The sequence below is a fragment of the Malania oleifera genome, chromosome 1, assembly GCF_029873635.1.
Source record: "Malania oleifera isolate guangnan ecotype guangnan chromosome 1, ASM2987363v1, whole genome shotgun sequence".
NCBI classification, from domain to species: Eukaryota; Viridiplantae; Streptophyta; class Magnoliopsida; order Santalales; family Ximeniaceae; genus Malania; species Malania oleifera.
Genome location: NC_080417.1, coordinates 29,545,888 through 29,564,666, shown reverse-complemented (window position 1 = coordinate 29,564,666; position 18,779 = coordinate 29,545,888). Strand labels below are relative to the sequence as shown.

The following is an 18,779-nucleotide window of genomic DNA, read 5'->3' as shown; positions in this document are numbered from 1 at the left end:
ATAAAGCATTTATAGCGCTTGAATTGATTTGAAGCATTTTATAGTCTGAATTGGTCATATCCCTTTTTTCTTTTGGAATTTGTTTTCTATCAACTATTTTAGTGGAAATAAGGTCTCCATCCATAACTACTTCCCATGCTTTCCAATCCATGTGTTGGAGATAGATTTGCATTCTCTTTTTCCAAAACGTATAATTATGTCCACAAAAAATTGGTGGACGAGTTGAGGATTAGCCTTCACCAAAGGGTGCTACTCCTATATTTGCCATTTGATCTTTTTATAGTTTCTTGTTAGGAATTACTAAAACTAGGCTCTAATACCAATTGAAATTAGGAATAGCTTCCCAAGAGAGGGGGTGAATTGGATTTATTTTTTTTTTAAATAGTCCCTTTAGGATTGGTTCTTTTAAGTTGTAAATCTTAGAAACAATCACAATCAACATAGCAAGATCAAACACTCAATTTATGTAACAATATATGTGAAAATTTGTTGTACTCAGTACAAGCCCTATATCATAATTATTCTTCTTCCCAATATTCAGTTTTAAAATAAACTTTTAGATTAATAGGTCAAGGATGATCAACCAACGTAGTCCCTTTCGGTTTCCGCAATCAATGCTGATTTATCCAAAACGAATTACCTTCTGGTCTATTTAACAACCAAACATTCAGAATTGAAATTTAAAACAATCATACAAATTATATCTTTAAAAAAATTAAAGAGTAGAGTATAGAAAGAAGAACACAATGATTTTTACGAGGTTCGGCTTCAACACAGCCTATGTCCTTGCCCTTGGCAAAATCGCCAAAAGATTCACTATTATCGTTCCTTTATCAGCCGGAACAAAACCAGTTACAAGTACTCCTTGGGTAAGACTAGAGCCCGTCTTTTCCAAACAATCTCCCCTTGTTTGGTCCAACGATTCAATACTCAAATCGTCAACAAATCCTATTACAAAGATAGAAAAAAAAGACGTACAAGAACTTGCTCCTCAAAAAGCTGATTAATACGAATTTGAAACACTTGTGCACTTCATCAAATTCAGAATATGAATTTCAGAATGAAGCTCTTAGAAACTTATCACCGTAGGTATCTTTCAATGAAAGAATCAACAACTTAATGATCAGATACAGTGAGAGATTCAGCAAAATTTCTCTTAATTTCGACTAAGGATGAGAGCAATTTGAAGCACTTTCAGAAATTCAGAATGAGAGAGTATGACAGCAGAATATGATTTCTTAATGATCTTGATGTAGAAATCAATGTGTCTTAGGGGTATTTATAGATGTAGAAAACCTTCTTGCTTATTCCCCAAGAATACTTAGAGTTGTTTCCTTATATTAAACTTATTTGAGTTTCCAAATATTTGAATTTCAAAAATTATATCCGTTGGAAAACAGAAAAATGTCGTGAGGCAGACGATTATGAAATCCTGGCAGTCGTCTGTCCGTTTAATATAACTATAAAAACATAGGCAGAAAGGTGGCAGTCGTTTGTCCCTTAAGTGGCAGTCGTCTATCACTAGAATATGAGGTGGCAGTCGTCTGTCCATATGGTGACAGTCGTCTGTCCATGTACAATTTTAAGTCTTTCAATAACATAGAAGGTGGACAGTCGTCTGGTGAAACCTTCACAATCTTCTCACTTTTCACTGGCAATCATATGTCAGAGCCTTGACAGTCGTCTGTCAGGCTTCTGTGTTTAAGTTTTAAGCCTTGTTAATTTGGCCAGTCATCTGTCCACTGAATGTTTTTCTTTTCTAGTCAATTTTTGATTTCTCTCTCATTGTTGCTTGGAATATAGATTTGTTTTAACTTTTAAAACATATTCCAAGTTTTATCTTAAGGTCCCTAAGTCTCTATGCTTAATGAGCTTCAAAATGAAAACTTCATATTTAAATAAACTTAAAGTACTTACAAAAACTTTTCCTAAGTACTTAAAAATTCTTCTTTGCTCTGAACTTTCATTGTTGCTAGTTTCTGATCTCTCAAAATTATCTGAGCTTTCATCTCTTTAAACCCTCTTGATATTTCTTCATTGATTCAAACTTTGAGCTCTCATGTTGATCTTTTTTAATCATCATGTTCTTATGATCTTCAGACTTTGATCCATGCTACATAAGTACTTTCAACATTGATTCCTGAGAAAATACAATACTCAATCGAAGCATGTTAAGTTCTACTTGTTTGTTAGCATCAAAATAGAGTATTAGATCTCGTAAGGCCAACAGTACATATCCCATTTCACGTATTTCAACATTTCTCAATAAAACATATCGACATTTCTTATTTCCTCATTTATCATAAAAAACATTTCCATACATACATACATACATACATATATATATATATATATATATATATATATATATATATCATATTCCATCATTTTTAGTAAAATACACATTAATATAGCACAATTCATCGTTCTCAATAAAACAATTATGTATTCCATTTTTCATCATTTCCCATATTTCAAATCTCATATCATCACAATATTGTATATAAAAAATAACTGGGTTTCCCCTTATCTTTATTTCTGCATAAAACATTTCAATATATATATATATCATAGTCTCATTATTCTCAGTTCAAATCACATAACCCAATTTCAAATACATTTTCAATATAAATCATATGCCACACAATTTAATTTGATATTCGTATCATAATAATCATAAGAAAAATATTATTCTCATTTTTCATGTATTTACTCAACTAGAAATTTCCCAAAATGACTGTTATTATTTATTCCCTATACCTAGCTTACTGAGAGGTCTGCTAACAATCCTAAATCCACACCCCACGACGTTCGAAGTTCAAAACCCTGAAATCATATTTTCCTAGTTCAATTAACTCAACCTCAGAATTACAATTATTTTAACATTTTCTAAGCCCATACACTCTCAATACTAATTAAACATTAAAAATAATTAATAGATATAATTCCACTATCCTTATCCTAACCTTTGAATGGTGTTTAGGAAATCCAAATTAAAAATATGCTTCGATTAAAATGACAATGATAGAAGTTAGGACCCCGTGGTGGTGTCGAATTATCGATTTGGTTATAGATTTGAAAAAAAATTGAGATAGTGAAAGTTTACCTTACTTCAGGAGTGGTGTCTACTATGCTCCTATGGCAAATCCACTCCAATTAAAATGTCAGTGATGGAGAATGGAATTCAGGGGTATTTTTCGTTTTCCGATCGACATACGTTTGGCTGAGAAAATCGAGAAGAGAGAGACGAGAGAGACAAAGACGTGAGGAGAGAGGGGGAAGCGGAGACTTGGCGCATCTCACTGGTTCTCAGAGAAAGAAAGAAAAAAATCTCCTAAAGGTTGTATTTCTGAAAGTTACCTAATGTGTGTGTGTATATATATATATATATCTTATTATATTATTAATTAATAATATTTTTTTCTGGATTACTACATATAATTTTTTTTTAAATAAAAATTAATTTTTAAAAATTAAAAAAAAGTTATTTATCAAACACAAGTAAAAAGGTGTTTAAAAAGGTGGAGTTGAGGAAAAAGGAAAGCCAAACCAAGTGAGAAATTTTTACTTTTTTAAAAAATAAAATAAAACTATTTATCAAACAACGATTCAATCGGATTGAATCGTTTGCAGTCACGGGCCAAGTGAGGAACTCATCTGCTTTAAATACTTAACGCTGTGGGGAACAGTTCTACCACCACTAACAGGGCAGCCTCGCTGGGTGCTGGAGCATCGTCGTCGTCGTCGTCATCAGCAGCAGCAGCAGCAGAAGTCAAGCCAACATCTTCCTCCAGTTTCTTCCAAGCATTCAAGAAGTTAGGGGAACTTCTTTTTCACTGTCCGCGTCAAACCTTTTGCCTCCTTAATTTTCGATTTCTTCACCAACCCTCGAACAAATGCTTCAACGTTCCAAAATCAGGAATTTTATGCGGCTTCACGCTGTTCTTGAAAACCTTATCCCCCTCCTCGAATTCCCCTGCTCTGCACAAATAAAATATCAAAGTCCTAAAACTTGCAGCATTTGGATGCACCCATTAGTCTCCAATCCATCGTAAACCTTCAATTCTTAGCTTCTTCCACCATCGGGATTTAGCCCTTCGTCTTTCATCTCTTCAATCAAAGCCTCCACACTCTCGGGTGAACCGCCATGAGCATACATGATCTTAACATTATAGCATGCACGCAACATCCAGCCAACACCCCCTTGCCACCATCTCATTCCGCTATCCACAGCATCAAAGTTGTTTCGCTCTCCCCCGTCTTATCCAAACCATCAAAGTTGTTACATCGATTGCTTTCTCCTACATTTCTTCAAGAGTCGCTATGGCCTTCTCCAGTGAACCCGAGTCACAGAAGGACTTAATCAGTATACCATACGGTCCATACGAAATTTTATCGGCCAAAATGTTGAATGAACTTTTGTGGGATCTTAGAGGACAGCTTGGGCACCTGCTCGAACAGCTTCGACAGGCTGCAAGCAGAGAGGAGCACCTTGAAGGATGCGACCGATCTCGGAGTTCCCAGCTCGTCCATCTGATTGTAAGTCTTCTTAAAGGAAATTATATAGTTTTTCAACCAACCACCAAACCATCTACGATTTCGTTTGTTGCTGAATAGCCGAGAATCCTTACCATTGAAGATTGGTTAATATCTGATAGTCTAGGATGGCCTAAGATTCTCAGTTATATTATTTAAATATTTATTTATATATGATAGTTTAGGATTTCTTGTTTTATATTTAAATACTTATGAATTTGTAACAACCATACTTTGTACAAATTATATATTTAGGACATCTTCATATCAATGAAAGTATTCTCCCAACGAACTTTTTTTTTCTCATGGCTCTAACAAGCTTCTTGTTTTTTTTCCTCATAGTTGTTTCCCCTGAGTCTATTATTGTCAACACTTTCGAGCTTCCTAACAATGGTAACACTCCTCTTGTTGCCATCAATGTTGGCTCCTATCTTCCTCTGAAGCTGACCCCTTTCAACTTCCTTTTATGGCTCGCCCAACTGATATCAATGCTTATTGGCTATGACCTATAGGGCTATCTTGATGGTACCACTGTTTGTCTATCATCGACCCTTTCTACTAGCACCTCCTCTATCGGTTCATCTTCTACAGATGTCTCCAATCCGGCCTTCTGGTATTGGCTCAGGCAAGATAAGCTGATCCTTTATGTCATTCTTGCATCTGTCTCTAAACCAGTGATGTCGCTCATTGCTGCTTTAACCACTGCTCATGATGCTTGATCCAAGTTGCAACGATTGAATGTCAGTTGTTCATAGACTCATGTTATGCAACTTAAAGAGGAGTTGACTCTCATTCAGTGAGAGTCCCACTCAATCCCAAAGTATCTTCATGCCATCAAGGCTCTAGTTGATGAACTTGCTCTGATTGACTCTCTTGTATCAGCGGATGACATTACTCTTTATGTCCTCAATGGCCTCAGTCTTGAATTCCATGATATTGCAGCACCTATTCGAGCACGTGAGACTTCTCTTACGTTTGAAGAGCTTCATGACATGCTGATTGGCCATGAAAGTTACTTGAAACATGTTGAAGTGTTCAACTCTGCCCTGGTTGCCACTACAAACACCACTCAGCGTCATATAACCTCTTCCACGTTCAACCGCAACCAATGTTCCAGCACTAGTTCCTATGGTCAGCATTGCCCCAACTCTGGTCACTATAATCGCAAAGAGCGGTCTGGTAAGCCCCAAATTATTTGTCAACTATGTGACAAAGTGGGACACTCGACCAACACTTGTCACTCGACTTCCAAAGTGAAGTCTGTGAATTGTGTCACTACCACCGGATCCAACGACAAAAAGTGACTTGTGGATTCTACTGCTTCTAACAATATCACCTCTGATCTTGCCAATTTATCTTTTTACTCGGAGTATGATGGCACAGATGAGGTCATCATTGGTGATGGCTCATGTTTGTGAGTCATAGATGTTGGCTCTATGACACTTCCCTCTTCCTCAAAGTCTTTTACATTAACTAATCCTCTTTCTGTTCCTAATATTCACAAGAACTTAATCTATGTTCATAATTTCACCCATTCCAATAATGGCTATCTTTAGTTTCACCTATTTTATTTTCTTGTGAAGGATTGAAGCACGAGGGTGACTTTTCTTCGCAGTAAATGTCAGGAAAGTGTCTATCCAATGTCGATGACTTCTCCTGCTACCAAGTCTTCTATTTTAGCACTTGCTGGTGAACGAACAACCTCTAACACTTGGCATAGACGACTTGGACATCCATCAAACAAAATTGTTGATTTTTTTTATTCGTACATTTCCTCTTCCAATTGTAGTGTCTCGTATGTCTTCATCTTCTCTTTGTAATGCTTGTCAATGCAATAAAAGTCATAAATTGCCTTTTTCTTCCACTTCTCTTGTTAGTACTCATCCTCTTGAATATATCTATACTGATGTTTGGAAGCCTACGTCTTTCACTTCACTTGATGGGTTTCGTTTTTATGTCTTATTTATTTATCATTTTACCAAATATTGTTGGTGGTTTCCCATCAGTCGAAAAGGTGATGTTTGCTCCATTTTCTGTCAGTTGAAAAGGCTACTAGAAAAACAACTTGGTTTTCAAATCAAGCACTAGTATTCTAATAATGGGGGAGAATATCATTCTATTTGCCAATTTCTTTCTTCTAACTCTATTAGTTGGCTAACCACCACTCCCCATACATCTCAACAGAAGGCATCAGTACATTGTTGAAATAGGTCTCACTCTACTGATTCACACAAGTCTTCCTTCATCTTATTAGTCCTATGCATTTCAGGCAGCGGTATATTTGATAAATCGTGTGCCCACTCCTATTTTGAAAAATAAAAGTTCATTCGAATGTTTATTTGGTCGTCTCTCTAATTACAAGAAGTTGCACATTTTTTGTTGTCAATGTTACCCATGGCTCAAACCTTATACGACAAATAAACTTCAACCAAAATCAAAGCCTTGTCTCTTCCTTGGTTACTCAAGTTCATCACAAAGTGTCTATAAGTGTATGGACCTTGTTATATCTCATATCTATGTGTCTAGGCATGTGCACTTTGATGAGTGTGTTTTAATTTATTCTTCCTCTACCCATGTCACTATGCCTTCTTTGTCAGTTTCAGGTGCTAACACACAGGATCTTGCGATACCAGCAGTGTCTTCCATTGGATGGATACCCTCCTCTCCTACCACTGTAATGGATAGCACTCCTGCAGCTTCGGCTTCACCTTCTTGGTCCTCCTCATCCTCCCCTGCACACTCTCAGCCAGCGGTAATACCTTCACCCACCACACCTGCATCTCTGAACCAGTCCACCCGTACTCATGCTATGACTACCCGGTCCATGAATAATATTCATAGACCCAAACATCTTTCCTTTACCACAAAACATCCTCTTCCTCAACCTATAGAGCCCACATGTGTGTGGCCTTGAAGGATCCCAAGTGGCGGCATGCAATGTCTGAGGAGTTCACTGCTTTGGTTAAACATAGCATATGGGAGCTTGTTCTACTATGCTCCACTATCAAATTCATTGGCCGCAAATGGGTTTTCTGTATCAAACGAAATCCTAATGGTAGTATTTCTCACTATAAAGCATGGTTGGTCAAACGTTTTCATCAACGTTCTGGTTTTGATTATAAAAACACGTTCAACCCTATTGTGAAGTTGGTGATTATTCGAGCTATCCTCTCCATAGCAGTTAAAAAATTGGCCACTTTGACAGCTGGATGTTAATAATGCATTTCTACATGGCCGAATTCATGAGGATGTATTCATGGTTCAACCTCCTATTTTGTTGATCCTACCCTACCTTCTCATGTTTGCAGGTTAAAGAAGTCTTTGTATGGCTTGAAACAAGCACCTCATGCTTGGTATCAAGACCTGAGTTCTTGTCTTCTTCAACTGGGATTTCAACAGTCCAAATTTTACTCCTCTCTATTAATCTATAATTGTGATGGTGTTACCCTCTATTTTCTAGTATATGTGGATGATCTCTTACTCACTCAAAGTAATTCTGTTGTTATCTCTAAAGTTGTTCAACATCTTGGTTATCGGTTTTCTTTGAAGGATCTTGGTCCCTTGCATTATTTTCTTGGTGTCGAGATGATTTCAATTACCCGTGGGTTGTTCCTATCCCAAAAAAAGACATATTTGGGATCTTCTTTCTCACACCAAGACGAACGATGCCAAGGTAGTGATGACTTTACTTGCCACAAAGGATCTTCATCAGATTCAGGATGACTATTCTCCTATTGATCCTACTAAGTACCTCTGAGTTATAGGAGCTCTCCAATATATTTATCTTACTTGGCCCGACATTGCCTTCCCGGTCAATAAGTTGGCTCAGTTCATGCATAAACCGTCTCAGCTTCATTGGACCGCTGCCAAACGCGTTCTGCAATACTTGAAGGGCACTCTTAATCATGGCATTCTCAAGCGCACTAAAATCTTAATCTTCAAGGATTCTCTGATGCAGATTGGGCCGGTGATAGGGATACAAGATCCTCCACCTCTGTTTATTTTATTTTTCTGGGTGATTGTCCCATTTCCTGGAGCATGCAAAGTTAGCGTGTTGTGGCTTGTTCCTCCACCAAGGCGGCATATTGTGCTCTTGCTTCAGCCACCTCCAAGCTTGTTTGGATTCGCTCATTGTTTCATGAACTCGGTATTCCAATTACTAAACCTCCACATTTAGTTTGTGATAATATTGGTGCTACTTAGTTAAATCTCAATACTGTTATGCATTCAAGGATGAAGCATATTATTATTGATCTTCATTTTGTTCGTGATCTGGTCACCGAAGGAATGCTGCAAGTATCTCATATCAGCACCCACGGCCAGCTTGCAGACCTCTTGACTAAAGCTTTATCACGTCAAAAATTTCAATCTCTGTGCTCCAAGATTGGCTTATCTGATGGCATGCCTTGAGGAAGCGTATAAAGGAAATTGTATAGTTTTTCAGCCAACCATCGACGGTTGTTGTATACCCATCGACAATTACTTTGACGATTTCAGACAGAAACATTTCTTGAACAAAACCGTCGACGATTTCATTTGTTGCTGAATAGCTGAGAATCCTTGTCGTTGAAGATTAGTTGATATCCGATAGTCAGCGATAGTCTAGGATTCTCCAATTGTATTATTTGAACATTTATTTATAAATGATAGTCTAGGATCTTCTTGTTTTGTATTTATATAATTTTGAATTTATAACAATCATACTTTGTACATGTCCTATATATAGGACATTTTATGTTAATGAAAGTATTCTGTAAATTCTATAGGCTTGAGGACGTGATTGAACATCCCAGCTCTGCCATAGGATCGAATCAAGGTGGAGAGGTAAGGTTTGTGGGTGATTTTGGGATCTTTTTGTGGGATTCAAGTATGGTATCGATGTCGTCAAAGTGTTGAGATTTGGCGAGGCATCAAACGGTGTATTCCTGAGCATAGCAAGAGGAGACAGAGGAAATGTAATTGTCAGAGTCTGAAGAATAGATTTCTAGGGCCTTGTCGGGGTCGACTCGAAATTGAAGTTTTGCTTTCGCTCTAGAGATTGAGATTGTGGAGTTGTTGGTGGCGGGAGGGTTTAGGGTTCTGAGAGGGAGGAACCAAGAGAGAAGTGAAGAAGTAGTCTCATTTTTGAAACAGCTAACACCACATTTTCAAATTGCACTTTCTATTGTAATAATAACTCGCCAACAGCCTATAAACTATGAAACACAATATCACAAATTGTGATTTTAAATTTTAATAAATGACATGATAATAAGTGAGCGTGATTAAGATTGTATTAAAATGAGATCGTGATTTTAATAATAATTTGAATTAATTTTAAAGTCAGCCACAGCCTACACAAAATTTTCATAAAATTTCAAAATTTTTATACAACTCCCACATTTCAGTTTTGAACATTTATTTTTTAAAAATAAAAGCTTAATTTTTCTTAAAAGTTTATATTTTATACCAAAGGATGTGTATTTTTCAACAAACTTTCACGACCTAAAATTCTTAAAATTTTTGAAATTTTAGTTAAGATTCATATGTTTTTGTTAAATCTGTATGGTGCAAATAATTTTGACATTCAACAAATTAAGAAATTATAATTTAAGTAATTTAATTTAATTTAAAGTAATTACTATTATATCAAAAATAGTATAATGAAACAAAGTCATCATAGGGCATAATTTTCCTCAAATCCTCGCACCAAGCACGTATCAAGCATGAAAAAATTAAGGATTCTTTATTTTGGGTCCCTCTGTTGGTTCCCATTTACAATCAGCAACACACTAGGCAACCATTGCCAGAAAACCGTGAGAAAATTGACCAAGCAGGTAGGAAATAGGTGCCATCACTGAAAATTCAAGAGAAATTTTATTAGGTGGACAGAGTTGGCAGGTAATCGAAAAGGGACAGGGGGATGAGAAACCAGACCAAGGATATCAACCATGTGGGAATTGGCTTCGTCATTTAAAGAACCAAAATATCGATATATCCATCCTACAAGATATATATTTTATATGTCAAAGGACTCATCATCCTAAGTCAGGTAGCTAATACACATTGAGGAGAAACGTTCCCACAAAAAAAAAAACAAAAGCAGAAACAATATTCATTGTAATGGAACTGAAAGCCAAGATGCCAGGAAGCCCATATTCTACGCTAATGCTAATGCCAACGCTATTTCTCTGTATGCTCAAGCATCATACTCCGCCTGAGCAAACTTGTTCTCCGGATAAAAGACTGCAACCACTTGATTTCCCCCAAATTTCCTTCCATTCATCCCAGTCCGTGCCTTTGTAGAACCATCAACATCTGAATACTCCAAAAACACCTTATTTGGAGCCACGCAAAATCAGTACCAAAAAATTAGCTTTGATATGAATACTATTAAAATCAATTTACATAGATGCATGTATGGGGGGAAAAATGAACAGCAAATCAAGTGCTCCAACTGTGAGAGAGAGAGAGAGAAAGAATGGCAAATACGGATCCTGAGTGCATGAACATGTTAACATATAATGGACCTTAATACAATGATCAAATTGGAAAAATTAGGGTGCTATGAATTAAAGTTTTGTGCAATCAGGAGCTCAAGTCAGACAAGGGCTTAGCTCAGTAGTTCTGGTTCATTTAAAAGCCCATGTCTGTCTAGTTGGCATATAATGATCACAAGCTTTTATTTAATAAGGTCAAACCATAAGAATCCTAGCAATGGCACAATACAACCCTTCCACACAAATTAATTTCCAACATAAATAAACACACTCAAATAGCCATGAACTTAAAGAACCCTGTAGAGTAATGCAATACACACACACACACACACACACACACACACACATATATATATATATGCCTATGATAACATCTCCAATCATGTCGGGCTTAACCATTCTGATCCTTCGTGGATTTGCTGCGTCATTCTCGTGATTGTAAAACATGGTAATGAAACTCTGGTAGAAATGCCTTTTCCACTCATCGGTAATATATTGAAGTTATCGAAAGACATCTCCAATCATGTTGGTCCGATGACCAAATGACATTGTGGGTTAAACCATTCCACTGGAGATGATGACATGGAATGACAAATTCACCCATTATGTCCATGCGAACTGACCTTCAATCAAAATATTAACAGCTCATCTAACTTTCAAAAACTTGTTTTTTTGCTGGGAATATGTTGGAATGCAGCATGCATATCAGGAGAAAACAGCAGACAAAACCCAGCTAGATTAAAGCAGGCAAATCAAATGAAATGGAGCCAAACACAAGACAGTAAACTAACATGCAACATGTACAATCCTACAAAGTATTATCAAGTTACAGAGGACAATATAAAAATCAGCACAACTACCAACCTTCCCAACTCCTGGCAAGGGTTCACCAGTTGGACTTGGGCGCGGAATAACAACGTTCACTAAGTTGCCTGCAAACATACAAGTAAAGGTTTTAGGCCCTCACATATTCTCAGAATATATAGAAAAACAATATCAGGTGAACATAGATAGAAGGTTATGGAGTCTTCTGTCTGTATGTTAGGCCTGATTCTTTATAGCAGAATGTGGGACTAGAAAAGGCTGTAAAACAGAAAGATATAAGACAAAAGGAAATTAATATTTTATGCTACGAGTTTGGCTGCTTAAAAAGGAGTTTTAAAAAAAAAATAACCGCAAGGGTGGACAGCTGGTCAGTGAACAGTATTTACCAAATTTTCCACCCTCTTGTCTCATGTCTTCCATTATATCTTCATACTCCTCATCGTCTTTGAGCTCATCAGCACTAACCACTTGTGTCAGACACACAACCTTGGTCGCGAGCGAACCAGGTTGCAACATAAGCCTCTGCAAAACCAACCAAAAAATTATCTTACATATAAAATCATGACTAACAATTAAAATGCACAGAATAATAAAAGAAATTCAAAAAAAAAAACAACACTCTAATTTTCAGGAGAGACTGTTCTAATAAGTGGAACGGCACAAGGGATCAAAGCAAACCCACATGCTAAGGCTTAGTTTTTGTTGTACATGAAGGGAATTTAAATATTAAAATCAAAACAAGGTGGAACCCAAATAACAATATCTTATCCAGAAATTAAAAATGATGAGTTCAACAAGAACCCCCTCCTAACAATATCTCATTCAGCAATTAAAAAAGATGAGCAGTTCAACAAGATGTAACCACACTTCCAGTCATAAAAGTAATAGTGTATATGCACAGTTTTGTGTGCATGCACGTGTGTGCAAACATCTGAAAATACAATGTTTCAAGCCTGCTCCTCTCAAGATGTGATGAAGCATTTATTCCAATTAAAAAGAACTAACACAACCCTTTTCTCAAGTTAAGTTCATGTTCTTTATGGTAACACTATTGTCCAAGAACAAACATGTCAATTTATTTCACCTGCAATGCTATCTGCTGTTGGGCATGCAATAATACACTCTCTTGCTCAGGTTTTGGTTGGGAAGCACCCTGGTTTGCACGCCTAACTGTAAGAGTTTTATCACCCATCTTAATTCCATTGAGAGCTGCACAAGCAATATCTGTAACCGAGAGATCCTGATAAACACAAAATGCATAGCCTTTCGAATTTCCCGTTTCTCTGTCCTTCACTAAATCAAAACCACGAAGGGGACCAAAGGACTCTAGCAATTCGCGGATCTGTGCTTCTGTGAAATAATAAGGGAGCCCACCCACAAATATGCGGTCAGGACCCTCAAGCCCACCAGCAGACCCTGGGGTCAACCCAACAGCAGCCAGATTCAGATTGGGATTGGGCTGACTTGGACCAAGTGTCGCAGCAAGTGAAGGGTTGTAATCACTAGGCCTTCTCACCTTAACTGGAGCTCCCTGGATTGAAAGGTAAAACATATCAGTACCACAGCATATTGAGCTTATGCATGGATTAAAGTTAAATATTTAAGTGGTGCCATCAAAAGGCATACTTCAACTATCAGTTGAGAAAATTGCAATACCTCAAAAATAATCCCATCCAAAGCCATTGCATTACTAGCCTCCTCAACAGATCTCATCTCCACAAAAGCAAACTTCTTTTCATGGTTTATATAAACATTGACAACAGCATCACCTGAGCACCCAAGAAGTAATGAGCAAAAAATATACACTCCAACAACTAGCTAGAATGGGCAAGCCATTTTTGATCCACATATGGCATACCTGGGCCCGCAGTGTTTCCTCCAATTGCAGCCATAACTTGGCTGAAAAAGGTCGCAACAGACTGTCAAAAAAAAAAAAGGAGTGATCATTTAAAAAAAAAAAATGAAGCAGATAGCACTCATAACAAGAAGGTTAATCATGCTCTATAAGTGAGGAATGAAAATTCATAAGAACATAGGCTAGTGAGCCATTATGTACCAACTTCCCTTGCGGGATGTTTTGCCTGTCATGCTAGGGTATCAGTGCACCTATCAAAAAATATATTCCTAAGCCACAAACATCAGCAAATAGATATAAGATAAAAGAGACAAAGGACCTGTTCATTTGCTGTGGGTGAAAGCCCGCCAACATATACCCGCCGAGCATGCCTAGTAGCCTGTCAAACAAAAAAAGTGAAAATCATGAAGTGCAACAACATATGGAGATAAAAAAAATATAAAGAAAAAATTTGACGGAATCAAAATTTGGCTAACCTGCTGAGTCATTGCCTGAACAGGCATAACCGGAAGAGCTCCAAACTGCTGCAACAAATAAACAATAAATTCAGTAAAAGCATTCCTACACTCTGCAAATACATAAAATAATCAAACAGATTCCAACTATAGACGAGAGAATATATACCTGTCCAGGAAGTGTTGGAAACATGTTAGGAAACATTCCAGGAAGAGGTGGGGTGGTCCCCGTAATTTGACCTGCAAATGCTAATCAAATTACATCTTAAAAACTAATAAAAGTCATCTCCTTAAGTTTAACATATTAACCAACTAGCATATAAAACTATTTTTTTGGTAAGAACTTGATGGTCATAGCATATCCTATCCTCCTGCAATAAATATGATTGAAAGAGATTAAAGGAATACATTGTATTCAAGGTTTGGAGGAAATATTTGTAAGACTACCAAAAACAGGCAATAGTTGCCGGTTGAAGACGAACAAGACCCATGAAACTGGTGCATTGATTCCTCCTTGTACATAAAAGCTACAGATGTCGGCTCACGCCCATAGTCAGCACAGTGGGGCAAGTAGCCCAACATTGCCTTCTTACAACAACAATAAGACACAAACAAACAAACAAACACCAAAAACAAAGAAACACCAAAACAACTTTCAGTTTCGGAATTATTTCATCAAGTAAGCAGCTAAAAAAAACATAGGCCATCCAAAGATTATGGCTTAGAAAGGTTGCATGTGCCTCCAAAAAATGAACAAACAAGTATAGCTTACCAAAAGGACAGCAAGTAATTTGATACGAACTTTCCACACTATAACAAACAAAGAAAAGACAAGAAATAGCAGTTAAAAACCATAAAAATTCTAATCATATAAGACAAGACATGTACCTGCAGCAGCAGCAGCTGCACCAGCTAACATTGCTGAAGCAGGAGGTCCCAGGTCAAAACCACTTATCCTTTTGCTGCAACAATACATTATTAGCACTAGAAAGCTAGAAGAAAAACAACTGCTTTGAAATAATTAATTAAAAAGAGTTAATTTATATAGGAAATAGAAAATCTTAGTTTGCAGTTCAAATTGATTCCACAGAATCAATTCAGTCCTGGAACTAAACCACATTCACCCAACACCCTAGCAAGCTTAGTCAAAACACTTCAATTTTGGTTCAACCCAGTAAAACAACTTGGTTTCACTGTTAAAAGAACTTTACACACTAGATAGAGAGGGAGAGAGCAAATGTAGCAAACCTTTTTGAGCGTGAGCGTGATCGCGATCGCGATCTGTGCTCAGATCTAACCTTTGATCGAGACCGAGACCGACGCCTATGTCTGTCATCTCTATCTTTGTCAAAATCTCTTCGCCTGCAAATTAATCAATTAATCACTAACATATAAAAATTCAATTAAAAATACTTATAAGCCAGTAAAAAAGAATTAGGAATTGAATATTTACAAAGTATATTGCATATGGTTTTCTACCACAAGATCCAAAGTCAATATGTAGTCTTGTTAATAGTGTAAACAATAAGAAACAATATACGAGTAGACAATGAATAAATTCATATAGCAAGTTATCATTAATAATAATAGGACAAAAACCATAATAGATGTTAACACAGTACTATGCTAGCACTACCTATCAAAGTCTCGGTTCCGGTGATAGTCATCATCATCATCTCTATCTCTTCCCCGTTCCCTTCTTTCACTTCGATCTCTGTGACGGTCTCTGTGGTGACGATCACGATCTCTTTCCCTTTCCCTGTCTCTGTCCCTGTCCCTGTCTCTATCTCGGTCCCTGTCCCGTCCTCTATCCCTGTCCTTTTCCCTTTCCCTGCTTTTTGAAGACTCTATTTCATAATCACGAGAACCATGCTGATGCAATTTGATTGTGTCAGCAGTATATATTACAAAAATCAAATCAAACTACAACAATGATATTAGCCAAGTAAATATAGTTATGAGATGAGGGCATCATAATATTTTCAAACTACAGGAATAGGATAGGGAGGAAGGAAAAAACCAACACGTTTTAATTTGCTTATATAAACAAAAAAAAAATGTTAGTGTTCGATCTTCTGGTATTGCAGTTATAATTGCCATTTACAATTCTCAGTTGCTATTGCATTTCGCAGCCTCTGTAGCAGTTCATAGCTTCTGTCACGGTTGGAATTGTGGTTGGGAAAAACTAAGATTTTGAGCTTTTGCTATCAGCTGCTTTTTTGGACTTTATTAGCTATTGACAACCACCAAATGCAAAAGTTAGATAATTACCAAACAGTAATAAAAAGAAAAATTTAGAGTTTGCTAACTGCTAAGGACTACCAAAATTTTAGGGTGCTAGAATACCAACACCATCCTCCTGACATTCAACATGCTAGACCCAACACGCATATTATGAAAACCATATTGCACAGAAATAATGCCATCACTAAGTGGTTACAATTACGAGGTTAGGGGATCAAAGGAGGTCATAATAGAGAACTTGAATCTTGAATTCTGTCTCCCATCATTGCTGCAAATAAGAGGGTCTGTACCAAAAATGAACCACTTCAGAGAGGGCCTGGTTCACTGGCTTCAGCAATTTGATCAGTTCAGTGAGGAACTTTAGAAAAATAAACTAGTTCATTCTCTTAAGTTTAATCATTAAAAACCAATTGAACTGAATGATTCGATCACCCAACAGTTCTTCTCTTTTCTTTTCTTTTCTTTTCTTTTATTTTAAGGACTTATTCTCGATGTGCACAAATAAAAATAAAAGATCTTGCTCTCAATGTGCATACATCTGCTCCTTTTCCCTTATTTTACCATAATTCTGCAAGCCATAGTACATCTCATGATTCTTCCTCCTCTTCTGCTTCTGCTTCTGCTTCTTCCTCCTCAGCCTGATGGCACTCATCCCTCAAATTCATCAAATAAAACAGATGGAGAGCTTTGGCATTAAATACCGATTACAGGGTCTGAGCAGCTATCATTGTGTAATGCAAGGAGTCAACTTGTCTAATTTCTGTGAAATTCCTTCTATAATCAGGATGGAAGAAAGAAGAAGTGAGGTTATTATCTAATCTCCCCTCCCCCAACCCTTTGTCAATTAGTCAGATCATTTACCCAGTTGTTTGGGTTCTGTAAAGGCATCCATTCACATATTTTCAACCACATGAGCCTTTGGACCATAGCATGGATAAAATTACAAGATTGATGCAGTTAGAAGACATTTCTCACTTCAAATTTCTTGGACATTCAAAATATTAATGGACATATATAGAAGCAAGCAGCTCTGAGCTTCTTTCATGTACCCATTATTAGAATCTCTGATTCTTTTCTCTCCTTAACATGAGTCAGTTTGGTTATAGTGGCATATAAACCAAAATTTTTCAGTTCAGTCAACTTCAATTGGTAATAGCAAGTTCAGCCATTTCAATTCATGTCTAAACAGAACTAAAAACAACAATATTTTTCAACTGAACAGACCAAAAGAACCAACTGAGCATGCCTACCCATGAACAAGTCACTAGCCTGCCTCTGAAGTCTCTGAAATGGTTTGGTCAGACAACACATACAAGTTAACAGCACAATGTGAAGAGCAAGACCACAAAATGCAAATTGCAAAACTATTACGCACGAGCATAACACATACACCTAAGCTTCATTGCACTACACACTGGCATAACTACACCAAAAAAAGAACAAACCAACTGAAAGCCCAATACAATAAGAGCTGAAAGCAAAAAAAAGAATAGCATAAAAACCTTATGCTCATCCAAAACACGTCAACAAGAGAAATTCCAACCTTATGAGTTAAGGTCCATAAAAATACATTGACAAGGCTACACCATTAAATAAAATAGAAAAAAAAAAAAAAGAATGAGCCAAAAGAAAGACCTAGACTCCAAGAAGCAAGAAACAGTTATTCTCGAATTACCCTAAGAACCCTAATTGATAGCAAATAGAAGTACATAAAACCCTGTGTGCATTCAAAACCCTAAATCTAACACGGATCAAAATTACTTCAGCTTCTTCAAAGATCTCAGCATATAATTCAATTCAGAAGCCACAACATGAAGGTACCTGAGATTTCGAATCGCCGTAATCATCAGGACCGCCATGGCTACCACCTCGTTGTTGAGGAGAAGTGCCGTAGTTATCGAAATCTTCTCCGTTCACCTCATACCTTTCACTGTAGTCCGGCATCTCTCAACTCTCTCTCTCTCTCTTAATCTCAACGCTGAAGTCTCCTGCTAGGCTTTTATCGAGCGTTTCTTGGTCCCAAGGAAATGCGTCGAGAGCCGACGTTTCTAGGGTTTCGCCCGATTTCCCTTATTTATAGACAACAAGCGCTATCCTGCAGTCGCCGAAAAGAAATAAATATAGAAGCAAAATATAGCCTATTAACATTTAGTTTCCGGTGTTAAAAATATTATCATGCTATTATATATTATAGGATTTCATTTTTCAAAAATGTGAGGTATTTTTTTTTAATATATCTCAATTTAGTTTATCTTAGTGCTTGATAAAAATGTGAAAATCAGACATTTTTTAAAAATTAATTATTATATTCTTATTTTATATTTGATTCATAAAACTTATTAGGTTAATTACAATTGGTTACCCAAAAAAAACTATGTTAATAAT

General features: G+C 36.8%; 1 protein-coding gene and 1 pseudogene across 8 annotated transcripts; both read right to left on the bottom strand.

Annotated features, from left to right (window-relative positions):
- Window positions 1-3,662: 3,662 nt before the first annotated feature.
- Window positions 3,663-10,370, bottom strand: LOC131154987 (small ribosomal subunit protein mL103 (rPPR7)-like; annotated as a pseudogene).
- A 99-nt stretch (window positions 10,371-10,469) lies between these two features.
- Window positions 10,470-18,551, bottom strand: LOC131145942 (splicing factor U2af large subunit B). 8 transcript variants are annotated; one of them, XM_058095116.1, is made up of 13 exons: window positions 18,216-18,551; window positions 15,787-16,022; window positions 15,399-15,512; window positions 15,039-15,112; window positions 14,320-14,399; window positions 14,172-14,219; window positions 14,015-14,074; window positions 13,699-13,759; window positions 13,497-13,609; window positions 12,925-13,371; window positions 12,227-12,362; window positions 11,880-11,947; window positions 10,470-10,852 (listed from the first exon to the last, which is right to left on the bottom strand). In XM_058095116.1, the coding sequence occupies exons 1-13, from the start codon at window positions 18,336-18,338 to the stop codon at window positions 10,715-10,717; spliced, it is 1,698 nt and encodes a 565-aa protein (XP_057951099.1). In that variant the 5' UTR covers window positions 18,339-18,551; the 3' UTR covers window positions 10,470-10,714. The 8 variants fall into 8 exon arrangements, 5 of the variants coding, with proteins under 5 accessions (XP_057951099.1, XP_057951110.1, XP_057951119.1 ...); XM_058095127.1 differs by having other exon boundaries at window positions 14,172-14,216; window positions 18,216-18,545; XM_058095136.1 differs by having other exon boundaries at window positions 14,320-14,390; window positions 18,216-18,545.
- Between the last annotated feature and the right edge of the window lie 228 nt (window positions 18,552-18,779).

Excerpts from the sequence above, each read along its gene's own strand:
- LOC131145942 (XM_058095116.1), bottom strand. The coding sequence starts at position 18,338 with ATGCCGGACTACAGTGAAAGGTATGAGGTGAACGGAGAAGATTTCGAT. Across the intron at positions 14,075-14,171 it reads TTCAGGCAATGACTCAGCAG|GCTACTAGGCATGCTCGGCG; the intron begins GTTAGCCAAATT and ends TTTGTTTGACAG. Across the intron at positions 10,853-11,879 it reads CCTTGCCAGGAGTTGGGAAG|GTGTTTTTGGAGTATTCAGA; the intron begins GTTGGTAGTTGT and ends GCTCCAAATAAG.